The sequence below is a fragment of the Chroicocephalus ridibundus genome, chromosome 7 (assembly GCF_963924245.1).
Source record: "Chroicocephalus ridibundus chromosome 7, bChrRid1.1, whole genome shotgun sequence".
Lineage (NCBI taxonomy): Eukaryota > Metazoa > Chordata > Aves > Charadriiformes > Laridae > Chroicocephalus > Chroicocephalus ridibundus.
The window spans coordinates 40,192,381-40,215,627 of NC_086290.1; the positions used below are offsets into that span (position 1 = coordinate 40,192,381).

The 23,247-nt window shown below is 45.4% G+C and overlaps 1 protein-coding gene across 1 annotated transcript in view; it reads left to right on the top strand.

The window, feature by feature from the left end:
* CPS1 (carbamoyl-phosphate synthase 1) overlaps positions 1-23,247 on the top strand; it is a 93,197-nt gene that overhangs the window by 33,202 nt on the left and 36,748 nt on the right. Inside the window, exons 17-23 of the mRNA XM_063341271.1 lie at positions 392-520; positions 3,072-3,216; positions 3,582-3,792; positions 4,857-5,055; positions 7,234-7,410; positions 11,690-11,808; positions 21,673-21,814. Coding sequence (XP_063197341.1) covers positions 392-520; positions 3,072-3,216; positions 3,582-3,792; positions 4,857-5,055; positions 7,234-7,410; positions 11,690-11,808; positions 21,673-21,814 — 1,122 coding nt within the window. The remainder of the gene's footprint in view (positions 1-391; positions 521-3,071; positions 3,217-3,581; positions 3,793-4,856; positions 5,056-7,233; positions 7,411-11,689; positions 11,809-21,672; positions 21,815-23,247) is intronic.

Below are 23,247 nucleotides of genomic sequence, written 5' to 3' on the forward strand. Positions count from 1 at the left end.
ACGGGAATGTGAAAACAAAAAATTGGTTCAGCGGGAAGCCCTGTTTGGGTTTGGAGGAAACCAAACAGGTCTTAAACCAGGATGTCTTGTTGGAGGGGCTAAAGTCTGTGAAGACAGAGCAGGTAAGGACATTGTCTATGGAAAGTCATCAAGGAAGTCCATGCATAACTAAGGAAAGAAGTCACCTTCTTGAGTCCATGTTCCAGTTTTCTGCTGTTTGGCAGAAAAAAGAAGCAATGTTACAAAGCCAACTTTTATTCTTTTCATTTTGTCTTTAGATAGCTTAGTGTCTTACTGGTGGGATTGCCAGTTAACTGTGTAACCAGTGTTGAAGACTGTATTCATCTTAGTTGTTATCAGATCTCTGAAATGTATTCCCCTCTCCTTTAAGATTGAAGATGCTCTGAAGGCAGCTGAAAAGATTAGCTATCCAGTCATGATACGTTCTGCTTACGCCCTTGGTGGTCTGGGGTCAGGCATATGCCCTGATAAGGAAAGTTTGCTGGACCTTGGTACAAAGGTATGTCTGCAATTGCAAGCTCTGGGAATAGAGCTGAACATCTGATTTTCTTAGATATTCTTCTAATAGTCACAGACACTGGAACTGTACATACCCTACCTTTCATCTTGGCTGTAAAATGTTATCCCGATTCCTTCTAATGCCCTCTTTTCATAATTCCTGCTGACTTGAGTAATGAAAATGGTTAAATGACAGATCTGTTAAATCAATGAGAAATGGGTCAGAATTTGAGCAAGTGTTTCAACAATTTTGGTCTAAAAAGAAACGCTGTGGACTATATTCACCTGCTTTCTGGAGTAAATGGCACGTGAAGGATGTCAATGAAGTTGAAACATTTGAAATGCTGACTGATAATGCAGTATCAGGGACAGAAGAGCTGGGAGGTTTTGGGCCTCTGCTGTGTTTCTGTCTGAGGACTGTATTTTTGCTAGGTCAAAATCTCTTGTAGAGCTTTAACGGGATGATACTTCATAATTTGACATCCACCAGCTGTCACTGGCTATAAGGAGACAGCTCTTTTTTCTGTAGGAAATCAGGGATTGTTTTTTATAAATTTGCTGTGGAAAATAAACAGATAATTGGGGAAGACAAAACGCAAGCTTTTTTCCTTGGCAAAATGCAGAATTTCAGGAAATAAATCTCTGTCAGTTGGTCTCTAAAATTTTTGGGTTTGCCTTTTCCTGATTTGCTGAACCTCTTAATCTTTCACGTAGCTCTAGAAAGAAATACTGTTGATGCCAGAAAGAGTTGTCTGTGAAAATGAGGTTTTTGTGTTCCTCCACCGCGCTGTCATGCAGACAGACTTGGGTCCAGCTTAGTGCTGGACAAACTCCTGCTCGGGCAGTGGCTGTGCAGGGAGGCTCAGGGGACAGGACTGATGGGTGCCGGAGGCGGCAGTGGATGCAGTAACCTCGTCTTACGGATTGATGGCTGAGGCTGGAAACACTTCGCTTGCCCAAGTTCACGCATGCTCTGTGTTTAGAGAAAGCAGGAATTCACCCAGAAACCCTTGGAGTGTGGCTGTCTGGAAGGCTTATATCAAAACATTTTTTCAGTAGAAAAACATGGTTTTGATCACCATTTCTTGGTGTTCTCTTTTTAAAAAAAGTCATTTTGAAAATCTTCATTTTCCCCAGAAATCTGTAAAACAATAGCATGTTATAAAAATCTCATTTTCTGTAAAATTTTAGTAGTGGGGCAGTTCATATTTTTAATAAAACTTTCATGTTTCTGAAACTTTGCTTTTTTTCTACCAAAAGTCTGGTTCTGTTCCACTTTCTAGGTAAATATTTTCATTTTCTCAAAAATGATACTAAAAGACCATCAGCATTTTGAATGAAGAACAATATTTCAGAATTTACAGCATAAACCAATTTCAGTGTTGTTGAATTAACTCAATTTTGGGTGCTGGTTTCCACAGCCCAGCAGAAACTCCGCTCTTTTCAGTTATGAGGATGATCTGTAGTGATTCTGTGAGCTGGATTTTCAGACACTGGTCTCTGACCTGTATGTAACTCAGATATCTGAACACCTGTGGGTTCAGGTAATCTGCCCTTGAGTTCACGTCTCCTGACGCTGCTTGTTTTTAGTGAGAGGAGGCAAGATATGGTAACACAGGACACAGGAGCAGCGTGGATTGTTTCATCAGTGTGGCTGGGTGTTCCTGCTCCATCATGGCAAATGCAGTGCCTGCTCGGCAGTGCCTGCTCGGGCCGGGTGTGAAGTGCCACTCCTCAAAATATTTTTTTTTTTCGTTTTTTTTTTTTTGTGTGTGTGTGCAAGTTTGGCAAGTGTGCTAAGGGCAACGTTTGACTAACGGCTTGAGCTAACTACAGAGGGGACCAGGCTGAAGACTGATTCATGGGCAGCATTAAAACAAGAAGCTTTGCTAAAGGATGGATTGATAATGTGCCTGTTACTTTCTAGGATTTTAAGTGAGAATTGATTAATGTTTTTTATCTGCTAATATTAAGGCCATTTATTCACTTAGATTATGCTCATTTACCAACAGACTGTATTTTTCATTTTTGTCCCTTGTGCTGAGGAGTGCTTTCAAGATCAAGTTTAAGAATAAATCACGAATCTTGCTTCTGGTTAGTATGCCAATGATAAGCAGCATTATTAGTGCTATTAATTACGTGGTGTTTGCTGGCACCCACGCTCCCCATCACTTAGTCACTTAGCTTTCTGCAGAGTTCTCTTATCGAAGTCTGGGGGGCTGCCCACATACACAAACCAAAGCATGTGTCTGTTGCATGATTGAAGCCTTAGATATTTTTATATTCCTCTTTGTTATTTATATGCCATTGCAAGCTCACATAAATATTTTCTGTGCCTTTCAAATTAAGCTAATTCAATTTTTAATTTATTTTTTTTTAAATGAGAAATATGAAGTACTTGTCATCAGTGCTATGAACTTTGCTTATCTCCATCTTTCGATTTTTGTGTTCATCTGGGATGTCTGGAGATACACCGCAGTAGTCTTAAATATGGGAACGTGTTCTAATAAGGTTTTCTTTCTTATTGTTCATTTTCCCTAACGTATTCCCAGGCGTTTGCAACGACTAACCAAATTCTGGTGGAAAAGTCAGTTGTTGGCTGGAAGGAGATAGAGTATGAAGTTGTGAGAGATGCTGCTGATAACTGTATTGCTGTCTGCAATATGGAAAACATCGATCCTATGGGAGTCCACACAGGTAGGCCTGGGCACAGGGTGACTCACTGGAAATGGCTCATTAACTTTTTCATGCAGTACCCTTCTGCCTGCTGTTATGGACATAGTTTTGTGATTGACGCAGTGGGCTCTAGAAATACTCTTCAAATCTTGGATGGAGCCAGTTGGGTGTGAAACAGGTAGTGTTAGGCTAAACCTACCCCTGTGACCACGTTTTCCATAAGATTGCCTGGCCTCTCTCTGTGCTTCTCATCAGCCGTGCACCCACAGGTTTGAATGTCTGTGGTAACCTTGTTATTGGCAATGGGTTAGTAAAGAAAGTGACCTGTAGTTTACTGCTGCTGGACTGCTGCTCACTTGCCTTCTCTGCTACCTTGTGACAAACAGGAGATTCGGTTGTAGTGGCTCCAAGCCAGACGCTCTCTAATGAGGAATTTCAGATGCTGAGGGATCGTGCCATCAAAGTTGTCCGACATTTGGGCATCGTGGGAGAGTGTAATATCCAGTTTGCTCTGCATCCAACTTCCCTGGAGTACTACATCATTGAAGTTAATGCCAGGCTCTCGAGAAGTTCAGCTTTGGCATCCAAGGCAACAGGGTAAGATTATTTAAAAAAAACAAACCACCACAGAACAAACAAGTGAACAAACAAACACTGAGGGGAGGAGGACAGAAAGAGAGAATTTTGCAGTAAGGGACTTGGTCCAGTGTAGTATTTAAATATGTGACTTCTGCAGGGAAGAAGAGTTCCTGCATCTGCTCTCCATGCAGTTTAAACACGAAGGCTTAATTTGCAGCAAGGAAGAGTGAAGCTGGTTGTTAGGAAGAGCTCTGGAGCAGTGAGGGCAGTAAGGCGCAGATTTCTGCACGGGAAGCCTCTAAGAGCAGATCTTGTCAGCATCTGCTAGGATGACCCCTGGGGAGACAATCCTGCTGGGAGATGGAAGAAGGGGTTAGTGAGCCCTCCAGGTCCCTTCCTGCCTGCAGGTGCTGTTACTACAAATTCAAAAACTCCCAGGAGGTGTGTGGGGAGCCTCTAGCTGTCCTCACAAAGCATGTCCACCGTATCCATATGTTGGCTGCAAATCACCTCTGGGACCCAGAGGACATAGTTATTAATGAGCTGTCTGTCAGATTGATGCAAATGGCATTGTGAGCTGCCTTTGTTTTGTTGGCTAATCATAAACTAATCAAGATAAGGATGGTCAGAGCAGGCTGTTTAAAAATTGGCTTCTTAATTGTACTTTGCAGATGCTGTTGAGAGGCACAAATTAATCTCTAATTTGCAGTTCTCAACAGCTCTTGTGGTTGTTGAAGTGCCATAGCAGACTGGAGATAAACCATGATGTTGGACGGTGGGCGCTTGGTTGTTTTGTTTTTGGATGACAGACTTAAAGCAAAGCGTATCTGTCTGTGGTAGCACTGTGGGTGTGACACATATTTAAGTGGTGGGTTTGCAGATAATAAAGCAAGTCCCAGATCTAGGTAGCCCTACAATTCGTAGGAAGCTGGAGAGGCCCTGCTGTGCTTGAGCACAGTAACCTCCTGTTCCATTGAGGAGAGACAAACGCCTCACATCTGTTTAATTTGATCCACTCCTGGGAGATTTGCAAAAGCAAAGTACTTCCCACTCTGCCATTCTCTACCTTCCCTCTATGGCAGGTATCCATTAGCATTCATTGCAGCCAAAATTGCCTTGGGGATCCCCTTGCCAGAAATCAAGAATGTGGTGACAGGAAAAACCTCTGCCTGCTTTGAGCCCAGCCTGGATTATGTCGTTACCAAGATACCCCGCTGGGATTTGGACCGTTTTCGGCATATGTCCAACCGGATTGGAAGCTCCATGAAGAGTGTGGGAGAGGTGAGTGCAAGACCCTCTCCTTCCCTTCCATCCCGTTGCTTGGGAAAATCATTTTTCTTTCTTGGAAACTCTCAGAAGATCTATTTTGGGGGGCCTAATGGCTTTTGAAGATATTCATTCAGCTCAAATTATTTTTATTGAGTACTGTAATTAATTGAAATGAGTTAGGAGTGTGTAATCTTGGATATCACAGTGTAGATTCGTAAACGATTTACTCTTAAGGGAAGACCCCCACTTTGGATCACCTGAGGTTGGCTTCATTCCTCACACTCACTACAAGGCTCAGAATTCTTTTTGGTGTGGGTTCTGTGGTGGTGGTCAGTTAGAGCATAACTTCAGGAGTTGTAGTCTAAGATTTTTCAGTGATGCCAATATGCCACAGCTCTCAGTTGTTCCCATAGTTATTTATCCTGTTAAAACCATATGCCAAATCTCAGCCTACTTCGACTCTTGAAATACAAACACAACCTGTAATCTTGTTATAGAGATTATAACTTCAGAGTTATAATTTCTCTTAGTGATTAAGTCTCTTCTATCTGGAACATGGCAGTGTGACTTTTAAACCCTTACCTTTTAAGGTAAGCTTTTTCAGACCGTGTTGTAAGAGGAGAGAAGTGAAGCAAAATGGGTAAATTACCCACTGAATTAGTTAATTACATGTCAGCTCCCAAAGCAAAATAATTAATTGTGTATTTTTTCCAGTTGCCTTTTTTTCTTAATGCTTTTCAAGTAGCTATTTTATTAAGTTATTTTGACACGTGAGACCTTCCTAACATCAATTCTGTCTTGCTGAGACAACACGCCTTCATCACAACTGGAAGGATTATTTAGAACTTGATTTTCCAGTGGCGGTTTTGGCTTTTAATGGCAATGAGGTGGTGTCATTTTTGGTTTGTTTTTTTTTTCAGTGAGCTGATGCTTACCAATATGGGGGGTTTTGGACTGTTCTGTGGAGCTGGGGTTCCTAAATACAGTTGTCCTGGGCACTGTCAGCTGTAAATGCTTCCTGGACGTACACATTTGCAGGAGGAAGAATTGAGTCCTTCCAGTGGTCATATGTCACACAAGCAGAAGTGCATGTACCCCCCGGCCTTCTCAAGGCGGATGTTGGGTAAAGGGAGGGGGGAGATACAGGAAAAGTCAGCGCTCTACCCGTGCAGGTCTGTGAGCTGGGGGTGAACTGAAACAGGGATGGAGAAGATTTAGAGATGCAGTTGGCGGCGGGGAGAAGCACTTGGAAAAGAGGTTAGTCTCCAGGACCTGTGAGTAGAAGAGGGTGTCTTTGAAGCAGAGAGCTTCTTGCCGTGGTGTCTCTATTAGCATGGCGTGGTTGTCTCCCTGGCCCTGAGCTTGAAGCCGGATTACAGCACCTGCCGCATTTTTATCAATTGAGCAGTCTGGCCTGGGCTGTTTCTTCGTGAGCTCTGTTGTGCTGGGCAGTGGGCCTGGAGCGGTGAGAAAAGAGAAAATAATGTTATTTTTTTCTTTGACATTTTTCAGCATTGTGTTTGAGAAGATTTTTATGCTGTTAGGGTTTCACTGCACTGGAAAATAAAAACGTTGAAATTTGAGAAAGGGCTCTGTTACCTCACAGATTTCCACAGAGGAAGGCTTGTTTTCATATTAGATGTGGTGTCAAGATTGAAGGAGGGAAACCCCAGTGCTGCTATGCCAATGAGGAGTAATCCTTTAAGAGAGTCCTCACAGGGGAGAGTCACTGTTAAATGTAATTTAAAGAAGAGGAGCAGATTTCTTCTGAACCTTAGAATTCCCGCTGTGAGTTTCTATCTCTAACAGGTTGTTAAACAGAAATATCCTGCTATATTACTACACCCGTGCTGCTCCGTAATGCTTCTCTCTACTAAAGTGCTTCAAAGCAGTTTGCAGAGAGCAGTGCCTTCCTGTGTTTTACGGACAGGGAGACGAAAGCAGAAAGCAGGCACTTGTCTGAAACTCTCTGTTGATGGTATCATCAGAGTCAGGCCTGGAAGTGGGACTTCCAAGGCTCAGTCAGCTGTGCCTGTCTTCAAGCCAGCAGGACTGTCTTACGGAGGAGGTCCAAAGGCTGTAATCTTTCTGTATGCCTATCTTCGTGGTTTAAATTTGCACGCCTCTGCTGTTAGAGGATAGCTGGGCAGCAGCTCACCGTAGCTAATGTGGAAGTGCTCTCCGTTACAGGTCATGGCTATTGGACGTACTTTTGAAGAGAGCTTCCAAAAGGCCCTGAGAATGTGTCATCCATCTGTAGATGGCTTCACTTCACATCTGCCCATGAATAAAGCCTGGCCAGACATCATAGATCTCCAGAAGGAACTCTCCGAGCCGTCCAGCACTCGGATATATGCAATAGCCAAGGTAACAAAAGATAGAAAGCCCTTGACTTATGTCCCTTGGGTTAAATCTACCAGATTGGGTCAACTGAGGTGACACATTCTTTACCTACTTGCTTCCCTGTGTCAAGCGCGCTGAGACCACCTTGTGTAGGATCCTTGCTGTTGAAGTACAGATATTCTCTATCGCGTGTAATTTCCTTTGCAGAACATAATAGCTGTGTGGGTATATGACTTTAATTTTTCCTGCTGACATCTGTATTTTCCTGCATCTTCTGTATTCAGGTAATGTGTTTGGTACGATCTTAGCCAGTGCTCATTGCATTCAGCAGCAGGTGCGTTCCTGTGTCCTGAAACTTCAGTTTGTAGCTGAGTGTTGGTGGACACCTGGATCATTTTCCTTCACTTGTTCCTATAATTGTTTGCTAAATATTGGTTAATGTTCTGCCCTGATTTATGCTAGTGTAAGTGTCAAAGTTGGCCAGTTTTTCAGATTACCATTAATTTCTAGGAAGGGAAGAAGGAAAAAAAATGAAGAGCCCTTTGAGAACTGAAACAAAGCATGATAAAGAATGGCAAGCTGCAGTCAGAGAGCACTGCCTTTTTGCAATTGTTGCATTGATATGGGCCTGAGACTAAAAAAAAAAAATAATAAAGCTCTATGTTAAATTTAGCATACAGGAAATCCCCTGTTCTTTGAAAATAGGCTCAAGTTCCCTAGCATTCTTTTAACCTCCTGTCACACTGGGCAAATCATCTTTCAAGGTGGCTGGGTAACGGGGGCTGTTACTGTAAGGGAAGTCAGGGTGTGAAATTATTTCTTCCTTCAGCTCCGTGGTGTTTGCCTGTGTATATCACTTAGTAAACATGGGGTTAGTTACTTCACCAGGTAGGTGCAATTTCACACTTTGGTTTTGCTGCAGCTAGCTTGTCCATCTGTCCGTGCCCTCTATGAGGAGGAAGGGACAGCTATCTTTTATAGCTCATACTTACCTGTTGGGGGTTTTTAAGAATCCAGACCTTCCTGGCAGGGATCACCCAGTTACTATTCTTTGTGCCCCTGACTTTGTGTGGTGGAGTCTTTAAGCCCTTTGTGCTCATGTTTAGAAACATCTCATTACATCCTTCACATGAGTGTGGGGAGCTGAGGTTGTGCTGTATTTGTAAAAAGGTTTTCACGTAGCTGTTCCTCTTATAAATGGCCTGAACAAAAGGCACAAGATGTTCTATAAACGTGTGGCTTGTCCAGCTGTTGACTCTTGCTTTTCAAGCTGGGGAAATGCATGTCTTCATAAGTGTAGAACATCCTTCAGCAGCTGTGCTTGGTCTTTATTAGAGCTTTCTCTTGTAACTGAAAGAAAAATCTTGCTGCTTGTCTCCGAGTGTCTCAGAGAGCTTTTATGAAAGGTTAATCTTAGCCCCATGTTAACACAGGGGATCTGAGAAGATGAAGGTGAGTTTGGGTCCCACTGAACACTCTGGGTGTTCCCAGCTGGTGGCATTTTCACTGGGAGCTGTTGAAAAAAGCAAGATCAAAGTCTTAATCCCTCTCTGTAAAGAGCTGCTTCTGCCTGACACAGTGCACTAATTCGTCCCTGTTAATAACTGAGGCAAGCAATATCAGTGAGAAGTACTCCTGGCAGCTGGGGCTGCCTGCCTGGAAATCCCTTTCCAGCTTGCTGACATTTAAAAGCCAACAGTTAGTCCCCGTTAGCAGTCAGCTTTGTTTGAAACAGGATGGAGCTTCCTTGTATGTCCTCTCCTCCCCCACAAGCCCCACTAGTCAACTCTCCAAGGCTTTTTGCCTTTTCTCTCGCCTTTGTCTGTTGGCTGATGAGAACAGTAATGGTTCAGGGGAAAGGGAAGGGAGCTCAGCTGCCATTCAGAGCTCTTGCTGTTGTAATGGGCCTCCCTGTTGTCATGTAAAAGAAGGAACGAGGGACTGAAGGAAGAAGGGTGCGAGCCCTAGAGACAGCACAGGTGGCTCTGCTGCCTTCTGTTGCTTGGCCTGGAGACCAGGCTTGCTCCCTGTCTGGCGGTGTGAAGGCAGTCCTATAACCCCCCTGGCTTCCCAGCGTGGGACCAGTGTCTACTGGATGGGACACTCTTGAGAGTGAGCAGGGCTCTAAAGTCATGCTGTCCTGCTGTGGCTCCCTCCTCCTTCTTCCCTGGTGTGTTTAGGCTGTTTGAATAGAGTAAAGCCATCGAGTGCTGTCCAGGGCTTCTGATCAAATCCTACAGGGATTTTCTGCCCGGAAACCTGATTTGCCGCTGTAGTGTGGTGATTTGGGAGCAAGAACTGTCTATGAACTCATTCTTCTCTCCCAGTCTCCAGATTTACGCCACAGGGGTGAAGGTGGTTTATTTTCTCTGCCCCACCTCTGATTAAGGAGGGGAAGGCATTTGTTTTTTTCAGTTTCCCTTGAAGATCCCTAGGACTCTTAAATAAAGTGTCCTAAGCAGATTAAGTGTGTGTGGTCAGGCTACCTGTGTGTGTATGTGTGGCTCAGGGACCATTGACTGAAGGTTGGAGATCCTCAAGACGTGCAAGTCTGCACGTGTCTTGTGAAAATAGATGTGCAGAGGAAAGACATGCTCGTGTCCCTCTAATGTGGCAGCGTGACCTTGCCCTCGAAGCACTAAGGAATCAGGATGGGAGGGATCCCTTATGAGTTGCCTCATACCAGGAATGTGTGAGAAGCCCAGCCCTGTGGTTGCCTCTGCTCGGGGACTGCTGTGATGGCCCCAGGCTTCTCTTTGCAGGCGTCTGGAAGAGCAGTGCCTGGTGGGTGACAAGCGCCAGATGAAGGTTTGGTGTGGAAGCGACCCGTTACTCTAAAGAAGCAAAATGTGCAGTAGAGATTTTCACTGCTGCTTGTGAGCAAGCAAGGATATCCAAGTCAGCAGCTTGGTACTTCTCAGGACAGGAGAATAGTTGTGAGAGAGACCACGGCAAGCTGCCTGGAAATCCTTTAGAAAAGGTAGAAGGTGGCGTCGGTATTTTGCAGTGCCTGATGAGGGCTGTTACCCATCCCTTGTCCGTGCGGGTGGTGCCCTCTTGGAGCACAGCGCTGGAGTGACCTGTGCATTTCTCTCAGCCGGCGCGAAGGCTCCTCGTCACTGTGCTGAAGCGTGTGGTGACAGAACAACGGTGTGTCCACAGCTTGATAATCTGGAGGGATAATGCCAGGGTGCAGTGGGCCTAGCTCATTCCTGGATTAATGCCGGAGCTTTCTTCAGTGGCTTTGCTCTGGCTTCATGCCAGGGATGCTGCCCTGCAAGAAAACAATTAAGCGTGGTAACAAATTAATGAGCCTGATTACTTCAGCTCAGCAAAAACACAGTGCCGGTGTTATCATTATGGTTGATTATAGTTGTTTTATCAGGAGACTTGTAACTGTGCACCGCTGGTGAGACCCAGGAAATATCAGTGATAGAAGATACAACTGTGTCATACCGGGGAGCGCTCTGGCATATTCATCTGAGATTTTTTAATACTGTAGTGTCCTGTAATCCACTGTGTTATGAATAATAGCTCTGTGGGGTTCCTTTTTATCCCGTGGTTGCAAATAGTTGGATGAAAATAAAATAAAAAAAAATAAAACTAGCCCTGACAACATAACGCAGGGGAATTTGTACAATCTTAACGTGAACTTGAGATACAGTAAGAGAAGCTGGAGTTACACTGTAGCTGCAAAGTGCCACCCAGGACTGGACTTCCCCTTTCTTCAGAGGTATTTCAAGGCTACGTGCTTTGATTCAGCCTTGTATTTCAAGGGTAAAACAAGGTTTATGCTCCAAAGCAGAGTCCCTCCACAGCTGAGAATCCGGACCTTCCTGTTTAATGTTTGCAGCTGGGAGGTAGGCAGTGGGTCTGAGGTTTAGGGAACGTGAGATGATAAGGGGTGCAGATGGAGGGGTCAGAACTTCAGGCTGAATTTGCCTCTCTGTAGTTAGCTAAGGCACGTATTCAGTGGCCACCAATCCTTGTTGCCATCAGTTTAAGCTTGGCTACTGGGTCTGTAAAAAAACAAATTATGTCTCTCTTGCTCAAACAGAAGCCAGTTTTTGGTACCAAAGCATGAACGGAAGAGGCTGGTGCCTCCTGACACTGCTTGAGGGGCATGTTTTCTGTTGCTGTGGGAGACAGGATCCTGTCTCAAAGATGAACCTTTGATTTGTCCAGCATAGTCTACCATACTTTTTATGTCTTGATATAGTTGCTGCTACCTATTTTCAGGCTAAATCTATGTTTGCAAAGCATGTATTCAAGGGTCTGTTTGGTGCTCTCCTCTTCTTGGCAGGCTTTGGAGAACGACATCCCTGTGGATGTTATTCACAAACTCACAGCCATTGACAAGTGGTTCCTGTATAAGATGCGTGGCATTGTGAACATGGAGAAGATCCTGAAGGAAGCGAACAGGTAAGAAAAACCAATAGCCTTGTCCTAGGATACAGTGGTCCTTCTGGGGATCCTTCTGCTGGGGAACCTGTGACAGACCCCTGAGCACAGATGTGGTCAATGCTAGAAGCTTATTTCGGTGCTCAGAGCAAGCAGTGTTGTCTTAAAACCAAATTCACTGCCTCAGCAGGACAGAGGAAATTTCAGAGAACGCTCTTTTTTGGTTAAAGAACTTCTTTGAGTGTTTAGGCATCTCGGTGGTTCTCGGGGATTATGGAATTTCCAGCGTATTTTGGAAAATCCTCCCTGTCTTTTTGAGGCTGAGGCTGGGAAGGCGGATGGCCTGGGTTGAGTAACAGCAGGCTGTGTGTGGGTGCCTAGGGCAGAGTCAGCCTTCAGGTGCAGGACGTGCCCTAACTTACTGCGCTGCATTTTTTTCCGGCCTGGCCAATTGATTTTTAAGCTTTTCTGCCTCGCTGTGATCATGCAGTATGTGTTGCTTTTGTACTGCACTTTCGAACATCTATAATTCCAGACATATTTAAATATAAATCTTCTTCTTTCTTCATGAAAAATGACCGTATAAAAGTAAGCAGGAAAGAGGGCAGTAAATTAAAGCGCTGGGCTGTATTTCAGTTCCAGCCTCAGGAACTGAGGTGCCACAGGGTGGCACTGGGAGTGCGCCGCAGCCGGGGTGGTGCTGGGCGCTGGCTGTGCCTCGGCTGGGATTGCTGTTGTGTGACCAGCTGCGCAGCTTTCATTGAGCAGCTTTTGTTCTCCCTTGCCTCCAGAACAAGCTGGATCTGGAGCTAAACAAAAATAAGTGTGGAGGGAGATGTCGAAGAGAAGGAGTAGCTTGATTATTTACAGAAATCTATTGTTTGGCTGCGCAAGTTTTTGCCTTCTAACATCCGTGTCATGTTGCATTTGTCTCAAGTGCCTTAAATATATCTATGTACAGCTCCTGAGGAAGAAAAACAGTATATCCAGAATCAGTTTTATTTCCTTACTGATGGATTGGCATGCTGTGGAATGATGCACTTGGGACGCCAGAGGCTGGCCCCATCCTCGGCTGGTATTAATCCAGTATCGCTCCACAGAGTCTAATCATGCCGAACTTTCCTGTATCACTGAGGTCGCTTTCCCTCTCTCCACTGTGGGAGGCAGGTGATACTACTACTAGTGTGTGATCAGTAGCTGCTACCATTCCACAAACTTTTCCATCGTTCTGGTGACCGGGCAGCAGACTGTGTAGCCAGCCTGCTGCAGCAAGCCCTTCTGCAGCATCCGACCTTGCATTTGTGTCATACACAACTAATGTTGTGTCCTGGGTAAGCAGATTCATGCAATTCATCTCAGATTGCAGGTGGTATAAATTAACTTAGTCTCATTCACTCACCGGTGCAGATTTTAACTCCGATATCCTTGTTCAAACCTTCCCAAGGAAACTCTCTTGCCTCACAGCCTGTGTTGGAGGGAGAGGATGGACTCTCCAGCTGCATCATGTTGAAGGCACGTTGGCACAAAGACAAGGAGCCAGGGGAAAACACTTCTGACCTGAACTAAGACACTAGTCCAGTGAGCCACATCAGGAAACACATCTCTGCAAGAGCCGAGGGAAAGCTAATTGAGTGGTGCAAATGAGCCTTGGCACGTATGCGCTCTTCCTGCAGCCAGCTGTTCCCAGTCCCCGGCACGCCTGGCATGAGTTTCACCTGTGCTACGGGAGTATTTCCAATTGAAAAGAATGGGCTGTGGCACCGCCATTGCTTTAAATCTTTCTTTTGTTGAAATAGAATTACCAGAACCAGAGGCAGTTGCCCTGTTCCCAGGCACTGTTGCTGGTTACGTTTGCTCTCTGTTCGGTCAAATCCATCCCTTCCTTTTTGCCTCTTGATTGGTTTGGGGGTTCTTTGCAATGATGTTTTAGATGCGGTTGGAGTAACATGTCTGCCAAGAGTCTTGATTTGGGCCCTGCAGTGTTGTTGCAGAGACCGGTAACAAGGAGATGGTCTCTGCCAAGAGGACATTTAGAGCTAGAGCAAGGGGATGTGGCAGACAGCTGGGGAAGGGGGATCAGAGGCAGGTGGAGGCCTTTGGGCACAGTTCAGCAAAGTGTTCACATACCGCGTGCTGCCTTGCATCCTCGCCATGGGGAGTGATTGAGGTGAGCAGAAGACCTTGCCGGTTTGTGCAGGGAATCTGTTTCCATCCATGGAAGTTGTATGGGATAATGTTATGGGGGGAAAATCCTTTCTGACCTATAAATCTTTGTCCATTCCCAGTGGTGTACAGGCATTGCAGCCGTTTGCAGAGACAGGAGAGACTGGGAAGGGCACGCTCTGCCCCGTTTATGTTTGTCCCAGTGAACTTTCCAAAGATGATTGGACCTGGGGCTGGTGAGACTGTACAGCTTTTGTCATGCTGCAGCAGTGTTCCCATTTGACTGCCTCTGGGCCCTCTAAAATGGAGAAAGAGTTGTTTCAGGTTATATGATTTGGCTGCAGGAAAGCAAATGGCCTGAGTTGAATTGGGAAAGGAAAGTCATTTTGAGAGTGCTTGCAAGAATATCCAGTAATATCACACACGTCAAACATGTGCCTCTGCTGTTTCTCCTGTGACCTACGTATTTTTCATTTTAAGTGGGAACTTACATTGTGGGTTTTTTGTTGGTTTTTGACCAATTACCTTCATACCTTCAGTAACGTAATCTTAACTATAACCTTCCCCACCACACACACACAAACAAAACCACATATGCATACACAGATGGCAAAAGCAAGCACTGTCCCATGCTGTCAGGCTGTGAACAGGCGATGGTGTATGGAGCACTGGCAGTGCAATAGGATATGCTGTTTCCAGGACATTCTCTCCCTAGATTTGGCCTCATCTGTGCCATGAGATAAAATGGAGGGGAGGGGCCCCAAAGTGACCCCACTGGCTGTTCATCACCCTGATGGCTCGTGAAGGAGATGGAAGTTTGAACAGACCGTGTCTAGCAGCCTGAGGCAATGAGGAGTGAGATGTGACTTTAATGCCGGGCTTATGGACCAGATTGAGCCAGATTTGCGGTAGGGTCTGGTAACACCATCATCCCCGGGAGCACAATTTGAGGAAAACCCAAGGAAGATTTGACCATCTTGCAACAGGCAGAAGTGTGAGTGTATTTTCCAAAGAGGAACATTTCAATCTTGATAAAAGTCTGTAAAGTAGAATTCAAGTGAGAAAAGAGAAGCACGAGAAACTCCTGTTTTGCAGTTGAGGAGCAAAGCATAGAGATGGTAAGACTTGCCCAGTCTCAAAGACAGTCTGGAAGAGCAGTGAACTGAACTCTGTCTTCTTAAAGCTCAAGTCTTCAAATTAACCTTGATGAAAACAGGAGATCTTCCTTTTGGTGGATACCAAACTAGCCAGCCCATTGACAGTGGGAAATGGTGGCACCAATCGTTCTTTAGACCTTTGCTTTGGAGGAGAATGTGTCCTTGCTCTGTGGGCATTGATTGAAAACACCTCCTGGCCTGTGGTTTGCTGGAAAGGGGTAAGTGCAGTCCTGAGTGTCACCCTTGTCGTTCTTAAGGAGAGACAGGTTAATAGAGGCGAAGCGGAGAGTAGTGGGAGGGTGCAGACCCACTTCAGCCCAGCATTTGTAGCCAGGTTGTAGCCAGGTGCTCTGCTCAGTGGCCCGTGGAAGAATTTGCTTATTGTGAATTCCTTTTCGAAGCTCATGTCCTTGGGTCTGTGAAAGGTCTGCTGTGAAAGCAGCTTGCTGGAAGCATGACTTGATTTCAAAACATGACTCTGGTGGAGCAGCCGCAGAAATACAGGTGCTGGAGTTAAAACCTGGTTCCAGCAGGTGACGTGGGAAACAATGCCGGGAGGAAAGATGAGACAGGCTATCAATAACCTGTGCTCTTCCGCACCGGGTGTTGCACACCCGCTCTTCTCAAAAGCAATGGTTCTGCTGACTTGTGTGCTTTTGGGACAGGTCAGAGAGAAGTCAGATCTCGTGTGGGTATAAAGCAGAGCAGGTCTGGTGATGCTGAGTGAGGCTGCACTGATTTGTGGTGTTTGAGGAGCTGTCACTGACATATTTGTTGTACTTGCTTTTAACTAACTGGGAAGATTACTTTTGTCTTCCCTGTGAACTGTGGGGCAGGGAGGACTCAGGAACAAATTAGGAATTCAGTGCATGAGAAGAATATAATATAAACAGTTATTTAGCACTGTTGTTTGTGCGTTGCGTGGATCTGACATAAGAATATAATATAAACAGTTATTTAGCACTGTTGTTTGTGCGTTGCGTGGATCTGACATAAGGTACTTTCTATTTGTCTTATAGAGCCATTGGTAATAATTTCACAACTGTATTTTCTTTCACAGCATCTGTACATTTGTAAAAACACAATATACTTTTTTTTTTTCCTGATACAGAGGATAGATAGGCATCGCCCTTTAAAAGCCGTTGGGGAATCTCTGTAAATGATAAGAACAATATCAGAAGCAGGGGAGGCCGTACCATGGCATCCCAGCAAAGACCTCAAAGCTGTTTTTTAGCAGGGGTAGAAAAAAAGCTCTGAGGGAGCATCTATGACCCATTTCTTGGCTGTGTTTTGGTGTGGGCTGCTGCTTCAGCGCATCGCTAAATCCTGGATGTGAGTCATTTGGGTCTTAGGGCACTGTGTCAGGTTCGTGTTACTGAAGTGAAGATGTCCACAGGGAGATTTATTAGCCCAGGGACCTGAACATTGAAGATGCAGAGCGCTGGAGTGATAGTTGTTCAGTGAGCGAGATTTGTTGGCTTACAGCTCCTGCTTCCCTAAACGCTCCTTTGACAGCTTTTTGTCAGTCATCTCACGAGCTTCTCAGTAGGGGAAAATGGTATCAGTCTGTCTTCTTGAGTAGAGAAGCATGGAGAGAATTTATACACCGATTTCATTATTTTAATTGTGGCATGTTCAAAATCTTGTAAAGCATCAGGAGCAATCAAGGAAGCCACTAGGAGCCTTGAAGCAGAGTGGGGCAATGAGGAAAAGAAGAACAATATGTGTTTGTACATGATCCAGCCTGAAATCAAGTAGGCTTTTGAAACCTTCCATGTCTATGACTACTGAGAGAGGAAGAGCTCTCTCAGGATTGGGTATTTGGCATTTTAGTTCCAGCGCTTCTTGCTTTCGGTCCACCGTGTTTGCCATATTGAAACTGTAGTCTGGGCTTAAATCCCCCCTCTGGATTCAGGAGGAGCCAGTCTTGAACTCAGACGCGTGCGCTGAGCTGGAGCGTGGTCACCTTTGCAGCTCCCAGGTGTGTGTCCCAGCCGTGCGAGTGGCTGCTGAGGTAGCCCAGAGGTGCTCTGCAGGGGTGAGCCTGTGAGCTTGCAGGGCAGGTGTTACCTGGCACAATAGCAGTGTCCCAAATGCTCCCAGCTCAAGCTTTGGCTCCCAGTTCACAAAATATTCCTCATCCTTTTGATCAAGACCCATTAACATGCACCTAAGTGATATGTGGATGGGCATAAACTCGACAACGTACCTACAATGAAGCAGAGCCTGATTTGGGAGACCAGAAAGAGAGTGTTCCTTCCCATATGGTGCTGGGGCTCTCTGCCGGCACGTTTATTTAGCATTACTGCTATGGCGGTGGATCAGATGAAAGCCAGTCAAGTGGAAGAGAGGGCCGTGCTGAAGCGAGCAGGCTCTCCTGATAATTGCAATGCTGCCAGTGTTCCTCCAGTCAGTTAATAGATTTCCCCAGGTCCTCTGCGCCAGGTGAAAATTTCCTCATTAAGTGGAATTTATTCAATTTCCTTTTATCATTTATTACTGAAGAAAAAGTGAGTGGATGGAGTTCCAAAGCTGACAGGGCGGAATTTTAAAAAAAAAAAACAAACCAACAACAAATCAACACTGGAAGCTGAAGCAGAGGCACAGGCAACATTCGGGAAAAGCTTGTATTGTTTATAAATTGCAACATATGCAGGGGACTCTAGCTTTCCGAGGAAGTGAACAGCCACTAAATGATATGGCAGTGTGCAAAAGTCTAATCGTCTGGTTTTGAAGCTCTAAAACTTCTGACCGTCATTTTGCAAAGGCGAATGTTAGGAAAAAGGAGTATTATAGGAGTCTGGAATCATGGCTGCTAAATCTTCCCTTGTTTCAGAATTGATTATAAACCACTGAGGGAGTTTAATCTTTGGAAGACTTTCTGCTCTGTGTTTGAAGAGTAAGTGATGCTCCAGGGGAAAGTGGGAGGCAATGATGTAGGACTGGGTCATGTGTTTGGGAATAGCCAGAACTAAGATATTTTTTTTTCTTCTTTTTTTAGTGCTGGATTTCTGGTGAGGTCTTGGAAGGGTTATTTGCACTCCAGTGTTCAAAGAGATCAGCCTGATTCTGCTCTTGCTGGCTTTAATGTCTCCAGCAAGTCGAAAGGGCTGTCTTTGAGCAAAGGCTGTGGGAACACAGTTAGGTCAATGTTGGATCTTAGAAACCATAACCCCTTAGCTTCTGCACATCTCAGTTTTGCTATCTGTGAGATAAGCATCACCCTACCTACTGTTTGCATGTTTCTTACATTCTTTCCATGAATTTTGAGATATAAATGCTAAAAATTACCCTTAATAGTAAATGGAAATTATCCAGGAATGATGCTGCGTGTCATTCCTGGATAATGGAGGAGCCTGGTTTCACAGCAGTGCTGAGGGTTGGCGGCTCTGTGAGCCAGCTCCCTTTAAGCGTGGTGGGGCAGTTCTGCTGCCTGACTCTGCTCCTTCTGCTCCTGCTTCCAGCTCCTGGGAGCTGCCTCGGGGGCTTTGGGCAGTTCCTCATCTCATGGCAGACTGTGGTTTCAAGCGCTTGGGAATCAGCACTGCTGGGTGTCTGACTTCTGCCAATTTTCTGTGACAATATTAAATGGCAGAACTGTTACATCTCTGGGGCTGGGTTGTCTGTTCTAACCTTTCCCGCCTCGCGGTGACCTGAGTGTGTTTCCTCCTTATTAAGTTGCCTCCGTGGCAGCGAGACATGAGAAAACCCTTCCTGCCTTGAGTAGAGGTGCTGCTTGAGTAGAGGTTCCCACCGCGTCTTTCTGATTAGCCACATTGAAAGCTACATCTCTCTTCATTTCTTTATCATGCATTGAGAGTAGCAGAGGAAAAAATGCAGGGTTTTGTTTCCCCTTTAGGTACTCAGCTTTTCTCTTGCACACTGGTCATCCTGTACACAGCTGGTTACCTTTTTGCAGGGATTAGTAAGTGTCCTAACCTAATTTAAGCTGCTAGCCCAAGGCAAATGACTCATGTTGCCAAATAATCACTGCTTCTCTTCTACCCACCCTGCTGGGGGGGGGGGTGACGATGAATGATACTGTTATAATGAGGTACAAAAAACTGAATTGGAACAAGCTGCAAATGAAGGCAATTTTCTTTCTCTGTCAGTAATCGAATGACAGGCAGCTACGTGTGTTTCTGAGGCAGAAGGGAGGGAGAGCAAGGGAGCAAACTGCACCGAAGCAGGCTCATTTTCTTGGGGTCACTGGGTCTGCTCACTTGTGCTTAGGGAGTGCTGAATCTAAGAGAGAAATCTAACGTGGCTGTGTTCTCCCTAATAGCCAGCAGCGGCTAGCATCTGTTTTGCCTGAGAACTGGCAGATTTTGCTTGCTGTGTTTCCTCCTGTAAAACACCCATCCATGCCTTTCGCTCTGGCGTTCGCGGCTTCTGCAGGAAGTCCTGCCTCTGAGCTGAGATCAGAAAGTAGGAAGAGCTGAAGAGGAGCAGAGGAGTTTTGCGGTGGAGGAGTCAGAGCATGGAACCTCAGGCTGTAACGTACTGCGGTGTTGCAAACTGGATCTTATTTTGGGAAGTCTTTCTGCACCCAGAACTCAATCCAAAAACCTGGGAAGCTCAGCCTGCTGGATTAGGCAGGATGTTTCCTTCCGCAAGCAAAGAGCGGGAAGCGCTGGAGAGAGAGGGGTGATGGGTGGCGGGCTGTGGAGAGGATGGCGGGTGCGGGTGGTGCTGCTGCGGCGGTGCCCTGCGGCAGGCCGGTCTGGCTGGCAGTGCCACGCCAGGGCACAGGGCAGGAGGTTGCAGTGACAGCCAGCGTTGCCTTTCTGCACATCCTCGGTAGCCATCTGCTCTGCTGCTATAGGCAGGTGGAGCGCTCCGATCTTGTATCGCAGGGGAAGGAGGGGTGGCATCGGGGGATTCATAGAGGAAAACCCACCTACTCAGGGATCTGAACTCAAAGGTTTCTGGTCCCCAGTTCTGCTCCCAGAGCAGCTGGTTTGATGCTTCTGTGACTCTCGCCTGTTTCATGCTGGCCTGACCTCACCAAGGGCAGCTCTGGGCCTAAGCCAGAGTGGAAAATCCAGTTGAACGACTCTTTCATGCTTCAGCTTCCTGACGCATTCCAATAAAGTGGCCTTACCCCTCTCCTCCCACTCAACTAACATAATGCTGTTTATTTAAAAATACCATCAAGCAAAGGACATAATTCAAAAGCTCTGATTTAGGAAAATTGCTTGTTTGTTAATCATTTCCTTTTTCCTGATTCAGAGCTTACTAGCTCATAAAATATTGATTTATTGGGCAGGCAAGGATGCTCTTGGCAATGAAGATGAAAAGCAGAAGTGCTGATAAAAATACATAGGCTTTTTTAATGTTTTTGCAAAAGCTAAGCTTAGAAAAGGTAGCTTAGAAACAGAGGCAGAAACTGTAAGGGTTATAGGTGGAGTCGAAACAAAGTGGAACAAAGAATGGGAGAGAAAAAAGGTGGAGGGAATAAAGGGGGAGTGGAGAAGATGAAAAAAATCAAAAGCAAAATGGGCAAGAAACTGTTGAGCTGTGGAGATGGCCGGGGAAAGCAATGCATTTGAAATGAATAGCAAAAACTTGGACTCCTGAAAAGCAAACCCAGGAGAACGGGAACATATGGAAGTATTGAGAGGCAGTGATTGCAAATAGGAAAACAGAAAAGGTGCCCCTGCTTTACCCTGTCTATATCCCCCTCTCCTGTTTTTCATAATGCAAGAAGCAGCACAAATCATATAGAAAAAAGTCTACTTGAGACTGTCAGAGTGAAAAGCCTGCCTTGTGTGTGAGCCCCTGAAGGGCATTTCTACTGTGTGTCTCTGAAGTCAGATGCTTTTTTCAAAAGACTGGCCATTTCTGAAGGTAGACAGAGCATCCTCAACAAGAGAAAGAAGGGCTTGTTTGGGACAAATTGTAGTGTTTTGAGGCAAGTTGTCCCCCAGTTATGCCTCTGAATGGCACATCCCAGAGCTTCAGGAATTTCATGCCTTTGTGTGGAGTGGGCAGCTGCAACGAGAGGCGGGAGATATGAGTACATAAACAATTATTGATCCAGCCCACTCTGGTGAGGCCTATATTTAAAAATTTAGACTGGGAAGAGGCATGTAAGGGAGAGATTAGGCTAAAGTTTGGATATGGAGATGTGGGGATACTGAATTCAAGAGATGAATCACTGCAGGTCCTCCATGGAGACCATGTAATGGTAAGTGACCATACAGTTGTGGTTACGGTGACCTTGTACTAGGCTGACGGAAAATGCTGCCTGGAAGATGATGGACCTCATCATGAGTCACTCATTCCTGTCTCAAAAATGCAAGGAAAGAAAGTATTTCGCTTCCTAGTATCAGCAGTCTGCTTACAGACTTTACCTTATAAATGTTTGCGGGGGGCATCCAGTGCAAAAAAGTTCATTTATGTGTGAGGGTTGCATCGCTTAGCTGGGTCTTCTTTCTTTTCTTGCCTTTATGTGCATGATCCTATAGCAACTCCACGCAGTATGGAAGACACAAGCACTCATGTATCTTCTAAGTATCCCTGTAAAGCCTCTTGCAGAGGTGTTTTTCTTATTTAATCCCAGTGAAACAGTTCCAGAAGAGACTCTGAGGAGAGCCAAACGGATCGGGTTCTCAGACAAACAGATGGGGAAATGCCTGGGGCTGACTGAAGTCCAGTGCCGTCGGCTGAGACTGAGGAAGAATGTAGTGCCCTGGGTGAAACAGGTATGTGAGAAACATCGCTCTTCATGGTGGGGGCTTCCAAGAGTGCAAGGAACTGGAGACCTCCATGCCCTTAGAAACAGCTGAGGTAAACAAAGTGGAAGCCCCAGCTCTGTTAACAGCCATGGGAGTTTTGATGTTGACATTAGAGGAGAACAAATTTCACCCACGTAGCTGTTACTTCCGCACTGCAGGTGTCAATGTAATGACATGAACACCCCCAAAGCGCGACTCAGAATATTCCTGTTCATATTCTGTGTGGCTGAGGGGGAAATGCAGCTATCTGGCTTGAGGAAAAACTCTGGCCCACCACAATGTGACCATGAAAAGTGTAATGTCTTTTCTCGGTAGTAACTTTTTACAGGGTAATACTTTATTTGAAGTGTGCTGTTGTTATGGGTTCATTTGCTATTCATTCTGATAGCACGAGTGTAATGAGCTCATCTAGTATTCATGGCTGTCACTGGTGCTTTGCTAGGTGTTCTGCTACTGCATTTAAGGTATGCTGTTATTAAACTGCCACCAGCTGGCTTTTTTGTCCTTAAAGGGGAAAAAAAAACCCAACCCAAATTACTGGATGTTTCTGAAAGAGCCCATCTGTATCCTCAGGCCCAATTCCAGGTGCCAAATCTCCTTCTGTTCCCCAGCTGCTGTTTTCCTTCTATGTCCTCACCTGGCCCACAGAAGTGTGCCTGGTCTTGCACTGCATTCTGTCCGCTGCGGATGGCACTGCAGTGCTGCACTGATCTGTGTGCTGAGGTACCCTTAATAGGGTCGTTTTACTTACGCCTGTGTTTGTGGCTCCAGAGCACATGTTTCTTCTTGAGCCATGAAGTACCAGTTGTGGCATTAGCAACAGTAATGAGCAGCAGACACTTACATCGTGCTAATGACGTAAGGTCACATTCTTCATTATTCACCAGGATTTGGACAGCTAGTGGGGGCTCCTGAAAATGTGTGAAGACTGGACAGATTTTTAAATGGTATAGCGTGTAAAAATTCATGTCAGGACTGCTTTAACGTTGTTCCCTGCTCGGTATTCTGTGTGGAAGTGTTTCAGCTGTTCATTCAGGGAACTTCAGCAGGGGCTGTGACCTAGATGGACTTGTTGCCATGTATAACATGCAATAAGTAGTTGACACAAATGGTTTGTGAACAGCCTAGTAGGCAAATTATTCTTCTGGGCTCTCTGGTGACTAATTACATAAGAAATTGTTGAAAACTACATGTAAGGGGTGGTTGAAAATCACTCCTGCTTTGTGTACCGTTTAATTATCAAAGCACAAGTTATACTGTAACATAAATACATAGTGCTTGCACTGCTGGCTGATGCTCGGCAGATCTCAGAGTGACGTTGTGGGCATGTTTGTGTTCAGTGTGGGCGTGAGGTGGGGTCAAGAGTATGGTGTGAAGACCCCAGACGGTGCAGCTAAAGA